Source organism: Oncorhynchus clarkii, chromosome 28 (assembly GCF_045791955.1).
Source record: "Oncorhynchus clarkii lewisi isolate Uvic-CL-2024 chromosome 28, UVic_Ocla_1.0, whole genome shotgun sequence".
Taxonomy (NCBI): Eukaryota; Metazoa; Chordata; class Actinopteri; order Salmoniformes; family Salmonidae; genus Oncorhynchus; species Oncorhynchus clarkii.
In genome coordinates, this window is record NC_092174.1 from 15683125 (window position 1) to 15710922 (window position 27798).

The 27798-nt window shown below is 43.6% G+C and overlaps 1 protein-coding gene across 7 annotated transcripts in view; it reads right to left on the reverse strand.

Annotated features, from left to right (window-relative positions):
• Positions 1 to 100: 100 nt before the first annotated feature.
• LOC139386824 (GRB10-interacting GYF protein 2-like) overlaps positions 101 to 27798 on the reverse strand; it is a 34574-nt gene continuing 6876 nt past the window's right edge. For 2 of the 7 annotated variants that reach the window (XM_071132656.1, XM_071132654.1), the window contains exons 9-28: positions 27663 to 27776; positions 27028 to 27257; positions 26120 to 26267; positions 25753 to 26004; positions 25281 to 25519; positions 20588 to 20732; positions 20109 to 20275; positions 19531 to 19772; positions 19011 to 19144; positions 18736 to 18836; positions 18237 to 18398; positions 17844 to 17999; positions 12732 to 13067; positions 12316 to 12447; positions 11810 to 12055; positions 9185 to 9402; positions 4792 to 4931; positions 4374 to 4582; positions 1276 to 1426; positions 101 to 1066 (exon numbers count right to left, since the gene is read on the reverse strand). In XM_071132656.1, coding sequence (XP_070988757.1) covers positions 999 to 1066; positions 1276 to 1426; positions 4374 to 4582; positions 4792 to 4931; positions 9185 to 9402; positions 11810 to 12055; positions 12316 to 12447; positions 12732 to 13067; positions 17844 to 17999; positions 18237 to 18398; positions 18736 to 18836; positions 19011 to 19144; positions 19531 to 19772; positions 20109 to 20275; positions 20588 to 20732; positions 25281 to 25519; positions 25753 to 26004; positions 26120 to 26267; positions 27028 to 27257; positions 27663 to 27776 — 3590 coding nt within the window. In that variant the 3' untranslated portion in view covers positions 101 to 998. Of the gene's footprint in view, positions 1067 to 1275; positions 1427 to 4373; positions 4583 to 4791; positions 4932 to 9184; positions 9403 to 11809; positions 12056 to 12315; positions 12448 to 12731; positions 13068 to 17843; positions 18000 to 18236; positions 18399 to 18735; positions 18837 to 19010; positions 19145 to 19530; positions 19773 to 20108; positions 20276 to 20587; positions 20733 to 25280; positions 25520 to 25752; positions 26005 to 26119; positions 26268 to 27027; positions 27258 to 27581; positions 27777 to 27798 lie in introns of all 7 variants that reach the window. The other 5 variants (XM_071132653.1, XM_071132650.1, XM_071132652.1 and 2 more) reach the window with 3 other exon arrangements.

Consider the following 27798-nt stretch of genomic DNA (forward strand, 5'->3'; position numbering starts at 1 on the left):
GCATCAGAGGGGGGTGGGAGTACAAACATTGTGCAGGCAAGAAGGAAAAATTATACACTTTCAGTATTTTGAAGTTGTTCATTCATACAAAAGACAGAAGTGTGAACAGCCCACACAAGAGACTGTTTTATTTCATACCGCGATAGAAAAGTATGACTCCAGTAGTTCATCATTTTCATATATTATAATACAGATGCAGAATTGAAAGTTTATTCTTTAAACAGCCTAGTATTTTACAAGAAATGGATAACTACTTGGAACTTTCGAGCATGTCCTTAAAACAGGACATCAGCGGGCACACATCCTTAGCTCCTACAATGCAACCATCATCCACAAACAACTGGCAGAAAACAGGAGTGAGGAGAGAAGATTTAACAAAAAGGGAAGGGGGAGGAAAAACTTTCAATAAATAAAAAAATAAAAGAAAAAGGTTTAAATGACCATTTTTTTCATCGAAAATCCCCCCGCATCCCCACCCTTATGTCCACGCGTAAAATAATTCCATGGGGAGATGATTGCATCAGGAAATGGCCTCTCTTTTTGGGTACTTTCAGACACCAGAGACTAGGAGGGAACTGAACAGCCAACCATAGACAGGGAGAAATATCCACATCCTCCTCATCCCCTTAGCTCTGCTTTCTTCTCCGAGAGAAGTCAGATTTCAATTCATAGATTTTTTTTGGTCAGTTCGTTCAATGTTTCATTGCGTGAATGTGAATGTTCCGTTTGATTGTCTGGCTGCGTCATTAGCCTTCTCCCGGTCTCCCATAGGGCAAAATACTCATTAGGGATTTTTGGGGTGGGGGCCCTTTGGCACTGGAAAGCATCCCCAGCTTCCAATGACAAACATTAAATTAACTTAGAGAACAGAAAGAGGATGCATTTTCAAAAATAAAAAGTAAAAGGATTGGGACGGGGAGGTGGGGGACGGGACGTGTGGGCGGGGAAAATGACAGCTGTTCAAAACGGATTGAGTCAGTGGCGGCAGAGCAGTCCCTTTAAAAGTCCTCCACCGTCTCTATCTCGCCCATATTCAACCTCTCAGACGCCGCGTTCACAGAAAAACCTGGGGAGAGGAGAGAACAGGAAAAGTTACGTTAGATTCAATGTCAAACAGTTAAACAATAGAGCACTTCTTGTCAACGGATGCCGTGAGTTGCCAGGTAAGGCTGTATCAATTACAAGTGGTGATATAGGAATGAAGGTGATACAATAACAAAATGACTGTCATACTCTTAACTCCTTAAAAAAATGCATCATTGTATTTGTCCTCACCTAGCAGGCTGGGGTCTGCCCGGACCATCTTCTGCTTTTTCTTCTTCTTCCCTGAGGTGACGGTCTCGAAACGTGCCTGCTGCTGGAGGCTTGTGTGGTTAGACTGGTACCGGGACGGAGAGCCCGTCCCGCTCACGCCCCACACTGAATCCTGGGAAATGGAGTCACAGGGGAAATGAGGGGTGAGATAATTACTAACTAGTGGTATACCGGTACCAAAACATCATAATACATATGATTCCAACATTTTTTAATACTGTTACCGTTACATATAATAGTAGCCATATCTAGGAAAACCAAAGTTCCAAAGGCTGGGCCTAATATAGTGTATAAGAGGTCATACAATAAGTTTTGTAGTGATTCATATGTTGATGATGTAAAGAATATTTGCTGGTCTGTGGTGTGTAATGAGGAGCAACCAGACGCTGCGGGTGACGCATTTATGAAACTACTTATTCCAGTTACTAATAAGCACGCACCCATTAAGAAAATGACTGTAAAAACTGTTAAATCTCCTTGGATTGATGAGGAATTTAAAAATTGTATGGTTGAGAGGGATGAAGCAAAAGGTATGGCAATTAAGTCTGGCAGCCCAACTGACTGCAAATTAAGAAATCATGTGACTAAACTAAATAAAAAGAAATGGAACAAAGAAATTATATAAAGAATGATATTAAAAAGCTTTGGGGCACCTTAAATGAAATTTGGGGAAAAAAAGCCAGCTCCTTAATTTATTGAATCAGATGACACTCAAGCACAGCACTTGATGATTGGCTGAGAGAAATTGATGATAAAATGATTGTGGGGGCTATCTTGTTAGACTTCAGTGCAGCTTTTGACATTATTGATCATAGTCTGCTGCTGTAAAAACCTGTGTTATGGCTTTACACCCCCTGCTATAATGTGGATACAGAGTTACTTGTCTAACAGAACACAGAGGGTGTTTTTTTAATGGAAGCCTATCAAATATAATCCAGTTAGAATCAGGAATTCCCCAGGGTAGCTGTTTAGGCCCCTTGCACGGCCTGTTTAGGCCCCTTAACGACAAGCCACTGACTGAGTAAAGCCAGAGTTTCTATGTATGCGGATGACTCAACACTATACACTTAAACATTCACTAAACCCTAAACCTCAACTAAATCTTGTAATAAATAATGTGGAAATTGAGCAAGTTGAGATGACTTAACTGCTTGGAGTAACACTAGATTGTAAACTGTCATGGTCAAAACATATTGATGCAGTAGTAGCTAAGATGGGGAGAAGTCTGTCAACAAGGCAGGTCCTACAGGCCCTAGTTGTCACACCTTGACTACTGTTCAGTCGTGTGGTCAGGTGCCACAAAAATTGCAAAATGGCTCAGAACAGGGCAGCACGGCTGGCCCTTGGATGTACACAGAAAGCTAATATTAATAATATGCATGTCATTCTCTCCTGGCTGAAAGTGGAGGAGAGATTGACTTCATCACTACTTTTATTTATGAGAGGTATTGACAAGTTGAATGCACCGAGCTGCCTGTCTAAACTACTGGCACACAGCTCAGACACCCATGCATACCCCACAAGAGGTCTCTTCACAGTCCAAGTCCAGAACAGACTATTGGAGGCACACAGTACTACATAGAGCCATGACTACATGGAACTCTATTCCACATCAAGTAACTGACACAAGCAGTAAAATTAGATTTAAAAAAATAATTAAAAAAACACCTTATGGAACAGCGGGGACTTTGAAGCAACACAAACATTGGCACACACACACACACACGATAACATACGCACTATACATACACATGGATTTAGTACTGTAGATATGTGGTAGTGGTGGAGTAGTGGCCCGAGGGCACACAGAGTGTTGTGAAATATGTGAATGTATTGTGATGTTTTAAAATGGTATAAACTGCCTTAATTTTGCTGAACCCCAGGAAAATTAGCTGCTGCTTTGGCAATACTAGTCTATTTTACACACTGGTCCAATAACATCCACTTGACTTCCATGCGCATATTACGTGTGACAGCTGTAATCCGCCAGCCACATCCCCTTCCAGCCCTCACTCACCTGCTTCCCTCTGTCCGCTCTTCATGCACATCTAATCCGCCATCAGATTATAAAATATAATTTAGCTGTAACGGCGAGGGCGGATGGAGACCCTGAGCAGTCATCTGTGATACAATGTATCAACTATGTATGTCATGTATGTCATTTCACCACCAGAGTTGTTGCCAGATAATTGAATGTTCTTTCTACCATAAGGCGCCTCTCCAATGTCGTTTTAGAGAATTTGACAGTATGTCCAACAGGCCTCAAACGCAGACTGTGTGTAATCACGCCAGCCCAGGACATCCACATCCGAGTATTTCTGTCTGTAATAAAGCCCTTTTGTAGGGGAAGAAAACTCACTGATTGGCTGGGCCTGGCGCCCCAATTGACCGATTTCCTTATATGAACTGTAACTCCGCAAAAATGCATGTGGCATTTATATTTGTGTTAAGTTTATATTCCTTCCTCCATTCTTCAAGCCAAATCACAGGTAGGCCTTTGCAAATATGAGCAAATTAGCCCTTCTTGGCAGTGTTCTATTATAAAGTGAACAGTGTAAAGTAATATGTGTTGTATTGAGCAGAAGGGTGAATATCAGTGACAGGTGTTGTATAGCACATGAGCATAACTTTAAGAAAATGTGAACAAGTGTCAGGGGACGATGTGAACAGGAAGCCAGGCATATCTGAACTGTTTCCCCGGTTGTATCGCGTTACTTGGCCTTCTATTGTATCGATAATAAAATGTTACCAATGTCACAACACTAGGTAGTTCAACTATTGGTGGTGGATGAGGTGAGCATCCCCCTACTATTTAAAGCGCTTTGGGTGTTTTGAAAAGCGCAATATAAATCCAATCGATTATCATACAACTATAGACTACAACTAAACGCCAAACCAGGGGAGTATTCATTAGTGCACACCAAAGCAAAAGGTTTTGCAATGGAAAACAGATAGCAACAAAAACAAGTTTATTTTTACAAGTTGTTGTCTCGTTTGGTTACTAAAAAGATAGCTACACCCCAGTTGCCCAATGAATTGCTGTGCCATGTTTCTCTCACCTGCTGTTGCGGTCGCTGTTTGAGAGTCAGCTGCTGGTTCTGTGGGGCCTGGGGCTCTTTCTGTTGGTTGGCCTTCTGCTTGGCACGGCGTTCCAGGAACTGCTTGGCAAACTCCTTAGCCTCAGACGTGTCTCCCAAGTAGGCGCGCACGTAGTCGTGCACCTCGTACGGACTGTCCACCTCCTTCAGGAAAGACGCAAATGTCGGGACTAGAGGAAGAGGGCCGGGTGAGTTTTAAAGATGGGGTCACACACAGCCAAGGTTACTTTAGGTTCAAGGTATCTTTAGGGTGCGTCTGAATTGACACCCTTTCCCTATATAGTGCACTATTTTGGGGCAGAACCCCTAAGGAATAGGGGGTGCCATTTCAGACGCACCTAGGTTGTTGGCGGCGTGTGCGCGTATATTATATACTCACCGTCCAGGTTGTTGGCGGTGTTGAGGGTGTGCAGGGTCTGCTCACACCACTGCATGAAGCCATCCTGCTGGCTCTTATTAACCCCCTGGAACAACTTCAGCAGCTTCTCCTCCTCCTCCACCTTCTTATTGGCCCGACTGCTGCTCACACAGTTACCACACATACACACACGATTAGATACATTGGCCTCAACTTTTAAAGACTTCCTGTTAAACCATCATCCTATTTGTAAGTGAATCACCATATTCAGGGATTGCAAACTGGTAAGGGCTCGAAAAATTTGAAACTTCCATATGAAGTGCAAGAATATGTGCTTATTTTCAGAGAATAACAAGTACATAATAGACATATTTCAAAAGAGTATCCTGTGGTAGGGGGGAGTAGGGCTCCTTGGTCTGAACTGAAAGTTTATTATGACATGCTTTGATAATCTGTCTCCTCAGACAGGAATACAAGAGTATTCAATGCACCTGTATTTGACAAGTTGTTCTATAGAGGTGTATAAAGACAAGTAAAACACAAATCCGGTCTCACATCTCTAATACTATAAACTAATACTATAACTATTTTTATGCGCTTCAGCACTCAGCAGTCCCGTTCTATGAGCTTGTGTGACCACGATGTCTTGCTCCCAGACCAACTAAACAACTTCTTCACTCACTTTGAGGACAATACAGTACCACCGACACGGTCCGCTACCAAAACCTGTGGACTCTCCTTCACCGCAGCCAACGTGAGTAAAACATTTAAATGTGTTCACCCTCGCAAAGCTGCTGGCCCAGACGGCATCCCTAGCCGCGTCCTCAGAGCATGCCCAGACCAGCTTGCTGGTGTGTTTACGGACATATTCAATCTCTCCCTATCCCAGTCTGCTGTCCCCACATGCTTAAAGATGTCCACCATTGTTCCTGTACCCAAGAAAGCAAAGGTAACTAAACTAAATGACTATCGCCCCGTAGCACTCACTTCCATCCTCATGAAGTGCTTTGAGAGACTAGTTAAGGATCATATCACCTCCACCCTACCTGACACCCACTTCAATTTGCTTACCGCCCCAATAGGTCCACAGACAACGCAACCACACTGCCCTAACCCATCTGGACAAAAGGAATACCTATGTAAGAATGCTGTTCATCAACTACAGCTCAGCATTTAACACCATAGTACCCTCCAAACTCGTCATTGAGCTCGAGACCCTGGGTCTTAACCCAGCCCTGTGCCACTGGGTCCTGGACTTCCTGACGGGCCACCCCCAGGTGGTGAGGGTATGAAACAACATCTCCACCCCGCTGATCCTCAACACTGGGGCCCCACAAGGATGTGTTCTCAGCCCTCTCCTGTATTCCCTGTTCACTCATGATGACTGCATGGCCATGCACGCCTCCAACTCAATCATCAAGTTTGCAGACGACACTACAGTGGTAGGCTTGATTACCAACAACGACGAGACGGCCTACAGGGCGGAGGTCAGGGCCCTTGGAGTGTTGTGTGAGGAAAATAACCACTCAATGTCAACAAAACAAAGGAGATGATTGTGGACTTCAGGAAACAGCAGAGGGAGCACTCCCCTATCCACATTGACGGGACAGTAGTGGAGAAGGTGGAAAGTTAAGTTCCTAGGCGTACACATCACGGAAAAACTGAAATGGTCCACCCACACAGACAACGTGGTGAAGAAGGCGCAACAGCGCCTCTTCAACCTCAGGAAGTTGAAGAAATGTGGCTTGTCACCAAAAACACACTAACTTTTACAGATGCACAATAGAGAGACTGAAAAACTATCTCAAGGCCATCAGACTGTTAAACAGCCATCACTAACATTTGAGTCACTGCTGCCAACATACTGACTCAAATCTCTAGCCACTTTAATTATACAAAATTGGATGTAATAAATGTATCACTAGTCAATTTAAACAATGCCACTTTATATAATATTTACATACCCTACATTCCTCATCTCATATGTATATACTGTATTCTATAACATCTACTGCATCTTACCTATGCCGTTCGGCCATCGCTCATCCATATATTTATATGTACATACTCTTATTCATTCCTTTACACTTGTGTGTATAAGGTACTTGTTGTGAAATTGTTAGATTACTTGTTAGATATGGTTGGAACTAGAAGCACAAGCATTTCGCTACACTCGCATCTGCTAACCATGTGTATGGAACCAATAAAATTTGATTAGATGTGACTAATGGGAAAATAGGCTTCTCCCCTTAATACCTCAAATGTAAAAAATAGCCATATGAGAAGAGAGAACTGTCCTGCTGAATGCTTTTTTGGCTATTCAACACCCTAAAATTGCCACTTTCTATACTTTGCCGAAATTACATAATGTTACACAACCTCCAGGGCGCCCTATTGCAGCGGGCATTGATGCAGTAACGGCCCCTCTATCTACTTTTGTTTACTTTTTTATTAGACCACTCGCAGAACAGCTACCCTCCTTTGTAAAGGACACTAGCAGTATGATCTCTATCATTGAATCTCTTGATCCTCTCCCTGAGAATACCTTGTTAGTTACTTTAGATTATACACTAATATTCCACACGAGGGCGGTATTGAAGCTATGGAACATTTTCTTCTGCAACGTGACCCTAATGAACTACCTTCCAGTGCATGCATTGTAACATTGGCTGAAATAGTACTCACGCATAACTATTTCATGTTTCTAAATGATTTCTTTATTCAGATTAAAGGGACTGCTATGGGATCCCTCATGGCTCCTAACTATGCTAATTTGTATGTGGGTTACATGGAGAAACAGTCTATTTTCAATCCTCTCAAAAATGTTTTCTTGCCTCACATCATTATTTGGAAACGGTATATTGATGATATTTTTGTTCTATGGAGGGGTGATGCAAAACAGCTCCAGGCGTTCCATGCTTTTCTTAACTCCTGTTCTGAGCATCTGAGATGTACTATGCAATCTGATAGACGTCAAATCAGTTTTCTTGATCTTCTGATCTTGTGTGAAGATAATGTTCTATACACGGATCTTTACAGGAAACCTACTGATCGTAACAGTTTGTTGAGGGCTGACAGTTGTCACCCACTTCCCTTGAAAAATAGTTTGCACTACAGCCAATTCTGTCGAATCAAAAGAATTAGCAAAAAACAGTCCGATTTCGACAGAAATATGGCTGAGACGCAAAGAAAGTTCAAGGAGAGGGGCTACAAGAATGATCAGATTAATATTGCCATTGAGAAAATTCAAAACAAAACGAGACATGACCTTTTTCAAGGTCAGTCTCGCAAAAAGACGCATTCTTGCGTTCTAACTACCCGCTATTCAAAGTGCTCTGAACAAATTAAGCGAATTGTTCAAACATTGGCACATCCTAAAATCCGATGATCGTCTCGGTAATGTGTTTTCGGACCTTCCCTTGGTCGTATTCTCGCGGGGCAGAAATCTCAGAGACTAATTGGTAAACTCTGATTTACCACCCCAAGATATTCCTGAACAACGTTTATTTGCGCCCCTACTGGATGGAAATTACAAATGTAATGGCTGTGCTCAATGCAATGGCACTTATAAATGTAGATCCTTCAAACACCCACAAACAGGGAAATCGATCCCAATAAAAGGTGTTATTACGTGCTCCACTAAGGCAGTTATTTATCTTATAACTTGTCCTTGTGGTAAAAATTGTGTAGGTAAAACAAAGCGCGAATTAAAAGTACGTATCTCAGAGCATCGTAGCACCATTAGGTGTAAAAACTTTACTTATCCAGTTGCGGCCCACTTCTTGGAGGCAGGCCACTCGATTTCGTCTCTGCGTTATATTGGCATCGAACATGTCACCCTCCCTAGGAGAGGGGGTGACCTTGATAATTTATTGTTAAAACGAGAGGCTGCCTGGATCTTTAATTTAAAGACCCTTGCGCCCTTCGGTCTCAACGTAGACTTTGATCTGAAGCCATTCTTGTGATTATTGTGACTTTGCCATTGTAATTGTGTGTAAACTTGTATAGTCAAATTAATATATGATGGTATGCTATCCATTTGTTTGTATGCAGTTCTTTGTATGACATTTTAATATTTGATTATTAACCAATGATATTAGGCCACTCCTGGCCATGATTACAGACACCTGTGTCTTTTGACACTATATAAACGAGTCATCCCGCAGTGTTTGTGATTATACCCTGATGAAGACAGCTTGGCTGTCGAAACGTTGGTATTACATTTTTGCATCTGAGCTCCAAGAGTGTGCGGCTCTCTTTTATTTTCAAGTTTCCACTCCGCTAGCCAGCACCTCGCCTTAATAGGTGTGCGTTTCTTTTTCTTCTAGAGAACTGTCCTGACCACGACCTTTCGAGTCAAGCAGGCAAAAATAGACACGCAGGTGTGAGCTGTAAAACTGTCCTGAGGTTGTACCTGAGGTTGGCGTTGGCCCTGTTGTTCTTCTGAGCGTTGGGCTTCCTGGCGGGGGGTGGGGCCTGTGGCGGGGGCTGGGCCGTCTCGTCCCAGAAGCCCATGTTGGAGTTGGTGCTGTCGCCCCAGATGCTGCTGCTTTCTCCGCCCCAGTTAGGCGCCCCGCCGCCCATGCTGCTGGTGGCCACCGAGCCCCACACTGAGGAACTCAGAGCAGTGGTCTGGGGGAAAAGAGATCCAACCTGGTCAGACCAGCTATGTACAAAGCCATGTCATCGTGGAATGCTCTGCTACTAGAGGTTAGAAAAACAGATAACAAAAAAAACATCTGGCATCAGAGTGCCTATCCTCTATTGAAAGATCTAATTTAACTGTACTGTATAGAAGAATATGAATAGTGTGTAAATAGTATTTTGGATGTCTTTCCTATATATAACTTATTTTACTTTCATAATTTATTTTGAATGTACTCTCTTATGTTGTTCTAGTCTATTACTGGGTTTGTCATGTATTTGTACGTTTTATGTGGTCCTCAGGAATAGTAGCTGCTGTATGTACAGTAGCTAATGGGGATCCTAATAAACTCAAGTAAACCAGTGTCATTACGGCAAATAATGAAGGGAAGTATTCCAACAGAGTAGTCTGATTTGGAGCAGTGTTTGCCCGACGTCTTTTCCTGGGCCCCCCAGACGTTCAATGTATTTGATTTATTCCAGACCAAGAAAACCTGATTCAGCTTGTCATCAAAGCCCTTGATTAGAGGAATCAGGTGTGCTAATCTTTGAAACATCTGGGGGTCCACAAAGAAAGGTTTGAGAAACACCGTTTTAGATAGAGGTCGACCGATTAATCGGAATGGCCGATTAATTAGGGCCAATTTCAAGTTTTCATATAAATCGGAAATCTGTTTTTTTGGGCGCCGATTTTGCAGATTTATTTGTATTTATTTTTTATACCTTTATTTAACTAGGCAAGTAAGTTACAGTAGAACTAGTTCAACGCTCTAACCACCTGCCTCTCATTGCACTCCACGAGGAGCCTGCCTGTTACGCGAATGCAATAGAAGCCAAGGTAAGTTGCTAGCTAGCATTAAACTTATCTTATAAAAAACAATCAATCATAATCACTAGTTAACTACACATGGTTGATGATATTACTAGTTTATCTAGTGTCCTGCGTTGCATATAATCGATGCAACGCTGGGGGATGATTTAACAAAAGTGCATTTGCGAAAAAAGCTCAATCGTTGGATTCGTACCTAACCATAAACACCAAATGCCCTTCTTAAAATCAATACACAGAAATACACATTTTCAAACCTGCATATTTAGCTAAAAGAAATCCAGGTTAGCAGGCAATATTAACCAGGTGAAATTGTGTCATTTCTCTTGCGTTCATTGCACGCAGTCAGGGTAGGGTATATGCAACAGTTTGTGTCGCCTGGCTCATTGTGAACTAATTTGCCAGAATCTTACGTAATTATGACATACATTGAAGGTTGTGCAATGTAACAAGAATATTTAGACGTAGGGATTCCACCCGTTAAATAAAATACCGAACGGTTCCGTATTTCACTGAAATAATAAATGTTTTGTTTTCGAAATGATAGTTTCCGGATTCGACCATATTAATGACCAAAGGCTCGTATTCCTGTGTGTTATTATGTTATAATTAAGTCTATGATCTGATAGAGCAGTCTGACTGAGCAGTGGTAGGCAGCAGCAGGCTCGTAAGCATTCATTCAAACAGCACTTTCGTGCGTTTTGCCAGCAGCTCTTCGCAAGCACAGCGCTGTTTATGACTTCAAGCCTATCAGCCTAATGGCTGGTGTAACCGATGTGAAATGGCTAGCTAGTTAGCTGGGTGCCCGCTAATAGCATTTCAAACATCACTCGCTCTGAGACTTGGGAGTAGTTACTCCCCTTGCACTGCAAGTGACGTATCTTTTGTGGAGCGATGGGTAACGCTGCTTCGAGTGTGGCTGTTGTCGATGTGTTCCTGGTTCGGGGCGAAGAGAGGGACAGAAGCTATACTGTTACACTGGCAATAAAGTGCCTATAAGAACATCCAATAGTCACAGGTATATGGAATACAAATGGTATAGAGAGAAATAGTCCTATAAGTACTATATTAACTACAACCTAAAACTTCTTACCTTGGAATATTGAAGTCTCATGTTTAAAGGAACCACCAGCTTTCATATGTTCTCATGTTCTGAGCAAGGAACTCCAACGTTAGCTTTTTTACATGGCACATATTGCACTTTTACTTCTCCAACACTTTGTTTTTGCATTATTTAAACCAAATTGAACGTTTCATTATTTATTTGAGGCTAAATGGATTTTTATTGATGTATTAAATGAGGTTAAAATAAGTGTTCATTCAGTATTGTTGTAATTGTCATTATTACAAATGCATAAAAAAAAAAAAATGTCAGATTAATCGGTATCGGCTTTTTTTGGTCCTCCAATAAATAGGTATCGGCGTTGAAAAATCATAATCGGTCGACCTCTAGTTTTAGACACCACTATCAACACACAGTCAAATAAATGACATGGAAGACCTACCCAGAATGAATGCAGACAAATTAAATGAATGAACGAAATAACAAACCAACGAGTGACTCACAGCTCTGTTCTGGGCGCGGTTCGGCTGGGTGACGGTGGGGTGACTGGGCTGCTGGCTCCCACCCCCCTGCTCTTTCCTCTGCTTCACCTGCTGGGCCTCCTCCCTCTGGATCTCCAGCAGGGACTTGGTGGCGGCCGGCTGCTTGGCCACGCTGCCCCAACCAGAGAGCTTGGCCTGAGGCTGCAGGGCCTCCTGCAGGGCCTGCTGCTGCTGGAGCTTTAGGAGCTCTGCTTGCTGGCGCCGCTGCTGCATGGAGGGAGGGGAGGGGGAGAGTGAGATCTACTGCGCTCCTTATAAACATAGCAGGAAAACAGTTTGGTGATTGACAGGTGATTAAAGTTGGGTTGAGAAGGATTTTTAACAGTGTAGAGCCTTTTTAAACAATAGTTGATATATAGAGAAATTGTATTATGGTATCCAAAATGCTGTTGTGCATAGTCCAGATTAGTAGCACTATACTGTAGTGCCTCAGTATCCCTCTACGAACTCAGTCCCTATGCTCACACCTCTTCTCGTGCTTGTCGTTCCCTCTCCTCCTCCACTTTCTGGATCTCAGAGAGCGACAAGGCGTTCTGGGACTGGGAGATGGCTGCTGCCGTGGCTGCTGACTGCTGGCCCCACTTAGAGGACGACGGCAGCTACGAGACAGGGAAAAGGAGCGAAGGTAGTCTGGTAACCAGTACATTTTTTCATGCCAAATTACAGGTACCTTAAAATACAGTATTCAGTGATGTTCTGACTTCAAAGTTACTTTGGTAGTTATATATGGTGTGTAGTTTATAAGGTAGTCACCTTCACCTGGGCTAGTGTAGTGGTAGGTGTGTATAGTGTGTGAATACTAAGTATGTTACCCTTATCTGTGCTAGTTGTTGCTGCTGCTGCAGTGTATTTTGTGTTGTGTTAGTGTTATAATATTAGTCACCTTCATCTGGGCTAGCTGTTGCTGCTGCTGTTGCTGCTGTAGTCGGCGGAGCGCCTCCTGCTGCTGTTGCCTCTGTCTGGCTAGCTCCTGCTGCCTCGCGGCCTCCTGCTCCCTCCTCTTCGCCTCCTCCTGCTGTTGCCTTGCCAACGCCATCGCGGCCGCCACCGCCTCCTCCTCCAGCCGCTTCTCCTCCTCGCACCTCCTCAGGGCCTCCAGCTCCTCCTGCTTCCGGCGCTCCTCCTCCTGCTTCCGGCGCTCCTCCTCCCGGCGCTCCTCCTCCTGCTTCCGGCGCTCCTCCTCCCGGCGCTCCTCCTCCTGCTTCCGGCGCTCCTCCTCCTGGGGAGAAATGTGGTTGTTAGAACAGGGTCAACTTCAGTATTAACACAATGTAGCAATATGCCTTTTAGCATTAGCCACAGCAGCTCTGGGCCCGTATTCACAGAGCAACTAAGAGTAGGAGTACTCATCTAGGATCAGGTCACCCCTGACCATATTATATTAAAATGGAAAAAAAATCCCCATGACTGAAACTTAAGTCAATCTCCCCTTTCATGCTTTTAGGGACACGGGTAATTTTGTACATGCATTAAACTGCAATGTAACCAATTCCAGTCCCCTTGCTTAGGGAGTACAGATGCAGAAGGACTGAGAAACTCAGTTTCTTTAACCTTTAAAAATGTACATTCTACTCCAAAATGAATATAATTTTAGATGGTCAGAATAAATGTTTCCCTCTCATGTTGTGAAGAGCCATAGGATGCGTCTCGAGGGGAATATTTATCTGGCACAGAACACAGGTAAATATTTTACAATGGGGTTGTCTGACTGTTTTAACATTACATGGCAAAAACAGTATAACTGTAAATTAAGTTACATCCTGAGTGTTAAAGTACAGGCTTTAAATTATTTTGCGAGCAGCACCGCTGTTTAAGTTGAGCGTCGCAGTTTAATTCACTTCTTCTAAACATCGGAGTGTCAGCAACAATCATGCACGTCAGTTCAGTGCACAACGTTAAGGAAAATACAACCTTTGAGAATACATTTATTTAGGAATGTATTTCGTAGAACAGACATGCTTCTGTTTTAAGGCTTCAGCATGCTTCGCAGCTGAAACGGTTCAGTAGAGTTTGTACATACACCACCGTTCAGAAGTTTGGGGTCACTTAGAAATACATTTTTTTTCCATTAAAATGACATCAAATTGATCCCGGAGTCGCCTCTTCACTGTTGATGTTGAGATTGGTGTTTTGCGGGTAATATTTAATGAAGCTGCCAGTTGAGTATTTGGGAGGTGTCTGTTTCTTGAACTAGACACTAATGTACTTGTCCTCTTGCTCATTTGTGCTCCCACTCCTATTTCTATTCTGGTTAGAGCCCGTTTGCACTGTTCTGTGAAGGGAGTATTACACCGTGTTGTACGAGATCTTCAGTTTCTTGGCAATTTCTCACATGGAATAGCCTTCACTTCTCAGAACAAGAATAGACTGACGAGTTTCAGAAGAAAGTTCTTTGTTTCTGGCCATTTTGAGCCTGTAACCGAAACCACAAATGCTGATACTCAACTAGTCTAAAGAAGGCCAGTTTTATTGCTTCTTTTAATCATAATAACAGTTTTCAGCTGTGCTGACATAATTGAAAAAGGGTTTTCTAATGATCAATTAGCCTTTTAAAATGATAAACTTGGATTAGCTAACACAACGTGCCATTGGAACACAGGAGTGATGGTTGTTGATAATGGGCCTCTGTACTAGAGGTCGACCGATTATGATTTTTCAACGCCGATACCGATTATTGGAGGACCCCAAAAAAAGCCGATACCGATTAAATCGGCCGATTTTTATTTATTTATTTGTAATAATGACAATTACAACAATACTGAATGAACACTTATTTTAACTTAATATAATACATCAATAAAAATCAATTTAGCCTCAAATAAATAATGAAACATGTTCCATTTGGTTTAAATAATGCAAAAACAAAGTGTTGGAGAAGAAAGTAAAAGTGCAATATGTGCCATGTAAAAAAAGCTAACGTTTAAGATCCTTGCTCAGAACATGAGAACATATGAAAGCTGGTGGTTCCTTTAAACATGAGACTTCAATATTCCAAGGTAAGAGGTTTTAGGTTGTAGTTAATATAGTATTTATAGGACTATTTCTCTCTATACCATTTGTATTCCATGTACTTTTTTATTTATTTATTTTTTATTTTATTTCACCTTTATTTAACCAGGTAGGCTAGTTGAGAACAAGTTCTCATTTGCAACTGCGACCTGGCCAAGATAAAGCATAGCAGTGTGAACAGACAACACAGAGTTACACATGGAGTAAACAATTAACAAGTCAATAACACAGTAGGAAAAAAAAGAGAGTCTATATACATTGTGTGCAAAAGGCATGAGGAGGTAGGCGAATAATTACAATTTTGCAGATTAACACTGGAGTGATAAATGATCAGATGGTCACGTACATATTGGTGTGCAAAAGAGCTGAAAAGTAAATAAATATAAACAGTATGGGGATGAGGTAGGTAAAATTGGGTGGGCTATTTACCGATAGACTATGTACAGCTGCAGCGATCGGTTAGCTGCTCAGATAGCATATGTTTGAAGTTGGTGAGGGAGATAAAAGTCTCCAACTTCAGCGATTTTTGCAATTTGTTCCAGTCACAGGCAGCAGAGAACTGGAACGAAAGGCAGCCAAATGAGGTGTTGGCTTTAGGGATGGTCAGTGAGATACACCTGCTGGAGCGCGTGCTACGGGTGGGTGTTGCCATCGTGACCAGTGAACTGAGATAAGGCGGAGCTTTACCTAGCATGGACTCGTAGATGACCTGGAGCCAGTGGGTCTGGCGATGAATATGTAGCCAGCCGACTAGAGCATACAGGTCGCAGTGGTGGGTGGTATAAGGTGCTTTAGTAACAAAACGGATGGCACTGTAATAAACTGCATCCAGTTTGCTGAGTAGAGTATTGGAAGCTATTTTGTAGATGACATCGCCGAAGTCGAGGATCGGTAGGATAGTCAGTTTTACTAGGGTAAGTTTGGCAGTGAAGGAGGCTTTGTTGCGGAATAGAAAGCCGAATCTAGATTTGATTTTAGATTGGAGATGTTTGATATGAGTCTGGAAGGAGAGTTTACAGTCTAGCCAGACACCTAGGTACTTATAGATGTCCACATATTCTAGGTCAGAACCATACCTTTGACTATTGGATGTTCTTATAGGTACTATAATATTGCCAGTGTAACAGTATAGCTTCCGTCCCTCTCCTCGCCCCTACCTGGGCTCGAACCACGAACACATCGACAACAGCCACCCTCGAAGCAGCGTTACCCATGCAGAACAAGGGGAACAACTACTCCAAGTCTCAGAGCGAGTGACGTTTGAAACGCTATTAGCGGGCACCCAGCTAACTAGCTAGCCATTTCACATCGGTTACACCAGCCATTAGGCTGTAAGGCTTGAAGTCATAAACAGCGCTGTGCTTGCGAAGAGCTTCTGGCAAAACGCACGAAAGTGCTGTTTGAATGAATGCTTACGAGCCTGCTGCTGCATACCATCGCTCAGTCAAACTGCTCTATCAAATCATAGACTTAATTATAACACACAGGAATAGGAGCCTTTGGTCATTAATAATGGTCAAATCCGTAAACTATCATTTCGAAAACAAAACGTTTATTATTATCGCATATACCCTGACTCTGCGTGCAAAGAACGTAAGAGAAGTGACACAATTTCACCTGGTTAATATTGCCTGCTAACCTGGATTTTTTTTAGCTAAATATGCAGGTTTAAAAAGATATACTTCTGTGTATTGATTTTAAGAAGGCATTGATGTTTATGGTTAGGTACACATTGGAGCAAAGACAGTCCTTTTCCCGCAAATGCGCACTGCATCGATTATATGCAACGCAGGACACGCTAGATAAACTAGTAATATCAACCACCGTTAACTAATGGTTATGATTAATTGATTGTTTTTTATAAGATAAGTTTAATGATAGCTAGCAACTTACCTTGGCTTCTTACTGCATTCGCGTAACAGGCAGGCTCCTTGTGGAGTGCAATGTAAAGCAGGTGGTTAGAGCGTTGGACTAGTTAACCGTAAGGTTGCAAGATTGAATCCCTGAGCTGACAAGGTAAAAATCTGTCATTCTGCCCCTGAACAAGGCAGTTAACCCACCGTTCCTAGGCCGTCATTGAAAATAAGAATGTGTTCTTAACTGACTTGCCTGGTTAAATAAAGGTGTTAAAAAAATAATTTAAAAAATAGGCCAAATCGGTGTCCAAAAATAACCGATTTCCGATTGTTATGAAAATTTGAAATCGGCCCTAATTAAAAAAAAAAATCGGTCGACCTCTACTCTGTACGCCCATGTAGATATTTCATTAAAAATCAGCCGTTTCCAGCTACAATAGTCGTTGACAATGTCTACACTATTTCTGATCAATTTGATGTTATTTTAAAAGGACAAAAATGTGCTTTTCTTTCAAAAACAAGGACATTTCTAAGTGACCCCAAACTTTTGAACGGTAGTGTACATTATGACGACATTTAGTGACGCTTTGTTCGCTTTGGACTTCTGTGTTTTCCCCCCCGGTTGTTAAAGGCACAAAACATTTTTTCTGGAGGCAAGCTTAAGTTCGGAGCCGAAGTCAACGCCCCTTCATCGGTGATTGGTCAACAGTAAGGATTCTTCAGTAAAGTCTTTGTTGTCATTCAACGAGACGCGACTCCTGCTAAATACTGCACCAAACACCTTAGTTAGATGTAAAATGGCCAGACTAAGATCTCTTTGGCAAAAATGTCAAAGTTGATTACATATCTTGTTACCTTCGATTCATTCTGACTATTTTGATAAAGTGTATTCTGCCAACAGCGTCCCATAATGGACAAACAGTACTATTTCCGCTTTTTAGAAGCTACGGTCTTAGGGAGCATGTGAGCACACTCGTTCGGTAAGCAGAGTTCGGCTAGAGACCAGCCGAACTGAAGCATGCTGACGCCTTTATAGGATAACTAATCCCAGATCAGCACTCCAGCACTCCTACTTTGAGACACTTCATGATTATGGGCCCTAATATTGTCTTTATTCTGAAGCCCAGTACCTGTTTACGGAGGAACTCTTCCCTTTGCTGCCGCTCTTCCTCCTCCCTCCTCCTTTCCTCTAGTCTGCGGAGAGCCTCCTCCTGTGCCTGCCGTTCCTCTTCCTCCTTCTGTCTGCGCTGTGCCTCCTCCTGCTCCCGCTGCCTCAACTCCTCCTCCTGGGTATAGTAAAGATCCATCAAATGAATTGCATTAAACAGAAATCAAGGCCTCTTTCTAGGAATAGACCGACTACTGGGTCAAACTTGCAACTCTAGGCAAACGTACTGAACATCAACAAAGACTAGGTATGGTGCAGCTGAAATTCTTCACATTTCATACCAACTTCTCTAAAGCGTGGTATTATGACCGTCTTATTTCAGCAGGAAACAATCTGATGATGACCCCCCCCTAACCTGTTTATGACGTGATAGCTCCTCCTCCAGGCGTTTGCGTTCCGCCTCCTGTCGGGACCGTAACGCTTCCTCCAGTCTTTTCCTCTCCTTCTCCTCCTCTTCCCTCTTGGCCCTCAGCTCAGCCTCACGCCGCTCCATCTCCAGTAGATGAGGAGGAGAGACCTTCATAAACCAAATCACATTGTATCATTTTCATAGCATTGTTTAAAAGGTAGATTCAGCGAGGCAATAATTAAACAGCAATATAGGGCTGATTTCCGCAACAACTAAGAGTCCAAACTTCACCACTGTTTTGCTCCGGTAGTTAACACATTGTAGCCGAGGTGAGTTGATACTCTGTGTGACTGTGTGAGAGCAAAGGGTTGAATCGCACTCATCTTAGTGTCTGCGGTGCTGAATCTAGTCTAGCTTTAAAAAGGGCATTGAGCCCAACCCTTGAACACTACGTCTAGATCTGAAACTAAAGATTGCATAAGTATAGACAATACGGTGCGCTTACCTTAGCAGCCTTGTTCTTCTCCAGCTGTTGCATCTGTTCTATGGTGGGGGCCTGGGCCATGGAGTCTATGGGCAGATCCCACACACTGCTGCCTTCCCACGCTACACAAAACAGACAGCCAGGACAGATGGCCATTATAGATCATACGATTGAGGTTTCTCTTCTTTTTGTAAGTTGAGGTTCAGATCCTCAAACTACCAACAGCTCTATATGCTATAAAACATCAGCCAAAACAAATTCTGTGCAAGTCTGTGTGTTCTGGGTTGGAGACGTACCACTTGGGGCAGGTTGCTGGATGTTTGGTGTGCAAGAGACCTGAGAGGAGGGGTGCTGCATTTCCCACACAGAACCCTGGGAGTCTGGTACAGACATGGACCGCGTCACCGGAGTTAAGAGACTCTCGGATGTTCTAGACAGGGAGACCGACACAGGAACAAGTTACATTACCAACATTAACATGATCGACATTGCATTATCTGTATGTGTGATGTCATCTTGAGGGCTTTAGGTATTGCTGTTTGTGTGTGTGTGTGTTCTACAAGATGATGTTTCACCTCACTACAGATCTAGGATCAGTTTCCTCTCCCCCAATTCTAAACTTAACCATTAGTGGGGAAAATGCTATACTGACCCAAGATTAGTATCTAGGGGCAACTTCACCTTACTCTGTGTTAATGTGTGCCTGACATGTTCTCAGACAGTGGTATTACTGTAGGCGAATGTGTGTATGCCCCGCTGACCTCATCTTAAGTGCCTGGTACTGCAGTAGAGGTGTGTGCGCACGAGTACGCTTACGTGTGTTCCGCTGACCTCATCTTGAGGGCCTGGTATTGCTGGAGGAGCAGGTTGATCTGCTGCTGCTGCTGCTGCTGCTGCTGGTGTGGTGCTGAGCTGAGGGCCTGGGCTTTCTGCTGGGCCAGGGCCTGGGCGTACTGCTGCCTCAACAGGTACTGGTACTGCAGCTGCTGCAGCTGGTACAGGTTGAGGGCAGTCAGCTCCTGCTGCAGTTTCAGACGCTCCTGGTCCCCAGTGTCACCCTGTGAACACAGACGGCGAGTTAGACATGGGTATCGGCAAGCGGACGACCACCTTGGATGCGTTCAACATGGCACAACGTTGTGGAGCGCAATACATGTACAGCTAACACGCCTCTGACTTGTAGAATAAATAATTGCAACATTCACAACATTTTCCTTCTGAAGTGCAGGCAGCCAACACAAACTTGCTTTGTCTTGACAATGAGAAGACTAAAGTGGTCGAGGTTGAGTCCGAATAATTTTAATTGCCTATGGAATTATCAAGATTATTTGACAATATTCTAAAGGAGCGAATGCTAGAATGCTCGATGGAGCTCAGGTGTGTGTGATGGTTACCAGTAAGGGTGGCGGTGCTGGTCCAGGGGCGAAGGGGACCCTGCCCCACATTTTGATGATCTCCCCCAGCGGTTGGAAGACCTCGTCACAGCCTCTCTTCACCAGCAGGGTCATTGTGAAGTAGCCTGCCTGGAACCACTCTGTCATCTCCGGGTTACTGAACGGACCTGGAGAGGGGGAGATGATTACATTTGACAGTCACTTTAACATATGTAAGTAAAACATTTTTTAAAGTTGTTCTGAGTCTGACTATTTGAAATTATATTCCGGGGCTGTACAACCCCCCCGAATCACAGATTAATAATTTACTTTAGACCAGGAAATACAGAGCAGACCGTGCCATTGATAATAGATAAAGAACACAGTCTCTCTCCAGCAGTGGTGACTAGTTGAAATGATACGGGTTGCAGAGCACGCAGATTTTCCTTCAAAGAAGCCCACCCCCCCCCCCCTCCCTTCATTCTCTCCCTCCATCTTACCCTGCATCTCTCCCTGGGGGTCTTTATAGAACCACTTCAGAGCAGCCTCGTGTGTGAGCGGCAGGCAGGCTGGTTCGGGTGCTGAGTTCTTGGCAGCCAGCCGGTCGTCACTGTCCTGTAGATACGCCACCATCTTCTCTGCTTCCTTCACAAATAGAGAGTGAAAACAGGAAGAGTGAGAGATGGGGGGTGAACGTAGACACCTTTATTGTACATGTACGGCAGGGCTCGACATAATTAACACTTGTCCGGGACAAGTGAAACAAATTGTTGGACAAGTAGAATATAGATTTAAAAAATATATATATAAAATTAGATTGATCAGAGTTGTATCAAAAGGTGTCCTCCAAATGCAATGTGCTGTGCACTGTTCTCCCAATCTCTGCAGAATGCATCGGAGTAGAACCATGTATTGTATCTACAGGCACCGCTTTTGCCAGAGAAAAAATATATTGTAATGGTGCTATTCTGTAGTCCAGGGGTATTCCACTCTTAACCCCTCGAGTTCCGGGAAACTACTGGTTTTCAGTTCTACCCGATCATTCATTGCACATACACGCCACCTGGTGTCCCAGGTCTAACAATGGTGAACAATGAAAAAAATGCAGTGGAACTGGCTTCTAAGTCCAGAGTGGAGTTTGAGGGCTGTAGTCTATGTAATAGTTTAAAAACAAGATTAGATCCCCAAGATGTTAATGAGCTATTTTGTTTATTTATCAGACGCACATATAGCCTAGTTCGAGCGGAACGTCAACTGTCGGGCGGCAAGAGAGTGCAACTCCTCATATAGCCGATTGCTGCGCAACATTCCTAAATGCAATCTCGGGAAGAGGCCGCCATCACTTGAAAAGATCCCAGCTTTCCAGTGCGGTATGATTTATTTCTCAACTCCAAATACTGAGCAATTGGCAGCGTTTCACAAATCAGTGTCTGGCACATCGTCCATTCGCCATACGACTGAATAAAGGGTAGGCCTATATCCACTGTAAAATTCACACAATTACACCATTTATAAATACAATTATTCTATTTTTTAATCACAATTTTATTAGTGTCAGTGGTATTTATTTTTAAGCACATTAAAATCAAACAAGTTAATATTTAGTGTTTGATCTAGCTTAGGGGTTCCCAAACTTCTTCACTTGGGGCTCCCCTTCCAGCATGGGAAAACTCCAGCGCACCCCCTTGCACGTGGGCCCACGCACCATGTCTATTTCTATGGTCACAGGCACCGTTCATGATACAAACTGTTAACACCCCTCTTGGTGGTGGAGAGAATTCTGCAGGGTTACAGCTTATTTACTGCAATTGTACCCATTTTGTCATGGGGTGCAAAGAAAATGTTGCCGTTTTAAAGCACACTTTCTTGACATTCTATAAATTTTGCCTTGTCTAATATGATTTAATGTGATTTGAGTGACAAAAAAAATGACAACAATATCTAAAACCTTAACGTTAGCCAATATGGGCTAGTTGATCTGGACATATCTGATAAGTTATAAATATAAGTTTGTCATACGCACATCCTTAAAACAATTGTTGCTGGGATAATTAAGAACACTAGTATAGAACAAGGCCCGCACACTGTTAAAGCTCCTAATACACCGCTTTATTGACAACGTATTGACCCGAAACGGATCTTCGTCAGATCAAACAAACAAACTGTGCTTACATCCCGAAATACACACATTTCACCTCACATGACCAATACGCACATGACGCATGGTGGATGGAAAAACAATGTATATCTCCAATAATTTGATATCAATGAGATGGGCACATGTAGTAAAGATAAATAATGATATACATTTACCAAATGACCAAGTAAGAGACCTGGAAGGTTATCAACAGCTCTCAAAAGGTATGCAATGACTGACTTGACAAGAGGAACTGATGATGCACTACCCAATTTCCAATGTGCATTCTACTATTAAGAGCTTTCAAGAGTAAGTTTAAAGCCAGACTGAGACCCCTCCTGGAGGGACGCGCCCCACAGTTAGGGAAACAGCGATCTAGCTAATGCAGAGGAGCAACACCATGCTTAAGCCATGTAGCCACTACGATGCATCAGGATACACGTGATAGGCTAATGCTTATTGCTAAAATAGCACACCTGCCTGATAATATGGACCATGTATATAGACCCTAAACAACTGGAGGTCCGGGCTCTGGCTGGGCACACAAGGGCATTCAGATTTGTCCCAAAGTCCCTCCTGCGTTGTTTTGGCTGGGTGCTTAAGGTCATTGTCCTGTTGGAAGGTGAACCTTTGCCCCAGTCTGTGGTCCTGAGTGTTGTGGAGCAGGTTTTCATCAAGGATCTCTGTACTTTGCTCTGTTCATCTTTCCTCCAGATGTGACGCTTGGCATTCAGGCCATAGAGTTCAAATCTTGGTTTCATCAGACCAGAGAATCTTGCTCGTCATGGTCTGAGAGTCATTTCAGTGCCTTTCGCCAAACTCCAAAATGGGCTGTGCCTTTTACTGAAGAATGACTTCCATCTGACCACTCTACCATAAAGAGTGGTGGAGTGCTGCAGAGACGGTTGTCCTTCTGGAAAGTTCTCCCATCTCCACAGAGAACTCTGGAGCTCTGTCAGAGTGACCATCGGGTTCTTGGTCACCTCCCTGACCAAGGCCCTTCTCCCCTGATTGCTCCATTTGGCGGGGCAGCCAGCTCTAGGAAGAGTCTTGGTGGTTCCAAATCTCTTCCATTTAAGAATGATTGAGGCCACTGTGTTCTTGGGGACCGTCCATGCTGCAGACATTTTTTGGTACCCTTTCCCAGATCTGTGCCTCGACACAATCCTGTCTTGGAGCTCTATGGACAATTCCTTCAACCTCATGGCTTGGTTTTTGCTCTGACATGCACTGTCAACTGTGGGACCTTATGTAGACAGGTGTTTGCCTTTCCAAATCATGTCCAATCAATTGAATTTACCACAGGTGGACTCCAAGTTGTAGAAACATCTCAAGAATGATCAATGGAAACAGGATGCACCCAAGCTCAATTTCAAGTCTCATTGCAAAATGTCTGAATACTTATGCAAATAAGGTTTCTGATTTTTATTAATATATTTGCAAACATTTCTAAAAACCTGTATTGGGAGTATTGTGTGTAGATTGATGAGGGGGGAAAATGACATTTATTTTAGAAGAACGCTGTAACGTAACCAAATGTGGGTCTAAATACTTTATGGATGCACTGTAAATATACTATTGGAACTGGCCCATATACAGTATGCTTCCTTAGTGTCCTTAATATTTCTTATTTCTCGTAGGGTTTTTCGGAGTATTACATTGTTATTGATTATTGCATTGTATTTGGTTGGTAATGGTAATGCTTACATCCTCCAGGAGAGCTACTGGGTGTGCAGGCTTTTGTTCGTGCCCCACTTATTGCTACATTAAATTGTTTTAAAAAAAAGCAGCGGCTCAACATGACCTTAATAAGCGGACTCTGGTGTTTGAGCAGGGCTGTATCCAAAGCCTGTACACCCAGTAGCTCTCCAGATGGCTTGACCATGTGTTTTATACAATAGCCTAACAGTGCAATTATTTTACTTGATGGGGGTAAAGCTCCTTGCTTAAGGGCACAACAGCAGGAGATTGTACATGTTTGTCTAGTCCTGTAGAGAGAGCATCATGATAGTATACAGTATCACAAAACAAACACCACTAGCTCAGCTTATCCCAGAGGAATATAAGGTGTTTTCGATTTCATCACAATTCAATGAACATCCTCTCCATATTCTTGACGTGTTTCAGAAGTGAACACACAGCACTTTTCATATCCAGAGATGCTCCAAATTCAGTTTCACCAAAACCAGCTTGATAACTTTTACTACCCTGCTCAACACGCAGCTCTGCAACCAACTAACTCCTACTAGAAACCGGCATTAGCTAGGTTTCCATTTCCTTGTCCAGTAATTTCTTTCGTCAACATTTAGAAAGTCCGGATGGAAAGTAGATGTGACAATTGGCTGCCACAGTGAGTTTCCTTTGAACTGTCATGTCGATACAAACAGTTGGACATAATGATGTCACACCTAAAAATAAATAAGCTAAAAAAAATTGAATTAAAGTGGTTGAAGTGTTTCCATTATCCATATAGACAGATTGTTTGTTAATAAAGCGATAGCCTATATGCCCTGCCCACCCATCTGTTTCATGTCTCAAGTAGCCTGCAAAAGCCAGCATGGATAGAATGCAGGAATTGACTAATATTTGCCATACCTTATTCTAATAATTCTCCTATGCCTACTTATTATGGCCAGAGTCTGTGTCATAGTGTAACTTGCAGTCATAGTAGAGATCTCAAACTATTTGATGGTCAAACTTCAAATTGCAATTCAAAGCAATTCAGACATTCATGAAAGTCAAGACAATCCTGGTCTTGCAAATAAACATTATTTTAGTTTAATAAATGGATTTTGCAAGCAACGGGCTTTTATAATTACATGTGTGGTGTAGCTTTATTAAGTGATAACATCACGTGCCCCGCTTACTTTCAGAATTATTCACCAATCAATTTATTAGAAAAACACAATTTCCATCATTTGTCGCAATTAACTTAGACAAAAGAAATGACTCTTCTGCCGTGTCCATTACAAATGTCGCAATACTTTTACTTGCTGCACAGCTTTTGTCAAATAAACCTGGGTCAATAGAAACCTGCCTACTGTCTGTCTACTTACCTGTTCAAAGTGCTTCAGTCTCTCATCTTCAACCATGGTGTGGTGTGGCGGCATGACCGTGGGCCTTCCAATAGGAGCCATGAGGCCCGTGCTGGGGGCCATAATGTTGGGGGTCATGATAGACGTGCTCTGAGCCATGAGGCTGGTGCTGAAGGGCAGCGGGACGGGCATAGCCACGGGCACGTCCGGCGGCTTCTGCTGCATCTGTATGGTGGACGACGGGGCCAACACTGGAGACACTGGACAGGACAAAGGGTGTAGGGTTAGTCTGTCACAGATGGAGGTGGAGCTTCAAGATACTATGTGCAGGTGACAACCTCAAACTACATGCAATCCTGAGTCTGTTTATTTGAAGCACAAGGTTACTGAAGGAAATACCATTGTCATTTACAATGTCTCATCAATCAGCCTTCAACGGGCACAAATGTGGCAGATTTGACTGTACTCCTCCCCTGCTCTTGTGTAAGCCTACCTGTGAGAGTGTGTGCTGCGGTGTGGGGGATGGGGAGGGAGTCCAGCATTGTGTTGGACATGGGCATCGACATGGGGACGTTCAGGGGGACTTTGTTGGCCTCTGGCCTGTGTTCCGGGGCTGGGGGTCGCTCAAGTGGCCTCTCAGGCTCCTCTGCTCTGTCGGGCTGGCTGGGGGGCAGCAGAGGGGCGGAGGGCTGGGGTTCTGGAGGCGAGGGAGCAGGCGGCGCCTCTACTACCCCTCTTCCCACATCTGGGAAAAAAAAGAAGACAAGATACATTCATCGATGTTCTCTCTCCACAGTTTACTATTGGGAGAAAAAATATATACAGTATGCCGGACATAGTTTCTAATCCTCTTAACTCACCCTGTTTTCTGTCGGGGTCTCTTCTTGCCTCTCTGTCTGGGTTTTTGGTCTCCCGGGGCTGTCCGTCCTCCTCAAGGCCCTCGTCACACTCCTCCAGGGGTCTGAAGTCCAGCTCTGCCTCCTCCAAGATGGGCTCCTTGGGAGCTTTCTGTGGAGGAGAAATATATACTGTATACACACGAATTGTCATGAAAGTCTCCATATGTCCTTCGCATAGCAGCCTTGCATTCACAGTGCTCCATGTGCCACAGTGCTCCATGTGCCACAGTGCTCCGATGCCATACTTTTTGTAATAGCTGCAAACAAATTGCCCATCAGTGAAAACAAATAATCATTGCATATATACTCAATAGACCTCAAACATGTGTGCAGGTCCTACTTAATTTCTTCAACCTTTATTTGTTCCTGCACCCATTAAAGGAATACTATGGGATTTTGTCAATGAGGCTCTTTAACTGCTTCCCAGGAGTCAGATCAACTCATGGATACCATTTATTATGTCTCTGCGTGTGGTTTGAAGGAAGTTGCTAATTAGCGTTAGCGCAATAACAACGTCTATGGGTATCTGCTAGCAGCTCCCGAGTTGCACAGCGGTCTAAAGCACTGTATCTCAGTGCTAGAGGCGCCACTACAGACCCTGGTTCGAAAAACAAGTGAAATAATAATTTGTTCTTAACTTACTTGCCTAGTAAATAAAATTACAATAAATAAAGTCATTGTGCTAACGCTAGTCAGCATTGGCTCACGAAATTAGCTCTAACTTTCTTCATACTAGACACAGAAACATACAAATGGTATCCACAAGTTAATCTGATGCTGGGGAAGTAGATAAAGGGCATCATTGCAAAAGTCCCAAAGCATCCCTTTAACAAGTGATGTTTGTTAGACTATATGGAGTTCACACTCACTCGAACCTTGAGCGAGAGGAAGGCTCCGGACGAATCGAAGGTGCCCGTCTCCTCCTCAGCGTCCTCCAAGCACCACTCTGGCAGGCTGCTCCCATCCTCCTCCAGGCTGCCACTGCCTGACCGGGGACGTCTGTAGCCGCGCTCGTCCTCTCTGGCATCGAACGGGAACCGGCGCTGCCGTGGCTGCTCCCCCGGGTGCACCTCTCGCCGCACTGCCGACCGTAGCCCGTCTGAGGAGAGAAGCGGTTTAGAGACCCTGTCACTCAGCTTCACCCCAGCCATTCTCTCACATTGAAGCCCACTACTTTAGATCAATGTGATGCTTTTTTTTTGGGGGGGGGGGGGGATTCCAGTCTGAATGGATTCCAGTACTCCCTGTTGAAAACCCATTCTCTTAGGTGTCCTAAACTGGAGACATTTGAGGTGTCCGTTGTGATTTAAGAGTTCAGAATAAGCCTGCCTTTTTAAAATCAACCTGTAGCGCGTTGGGCCTGCAATTAAAACCACCGCCTGCCAATATGGTGGCAGCAGTGTAGGATCACTACAGGGCACACCTGGACTCGGGGGGCACCACCGGTCGCTGTCACGTCGCGAGGCACCCGCCAGGCGCCAGCCCCCCTCGTCACCGTCCTCACCATTTGCTTCGTCGCGGGACGTGCGCCAGTTCTCGCTCTCCGAACGTGTAAAATCGTGCTTCCTCACAGGCAGGCCTCCCACGCCGGTCCCAACATCCTCGTAGTTAGCACGGACTGGAGGGAAAACAATTGCATA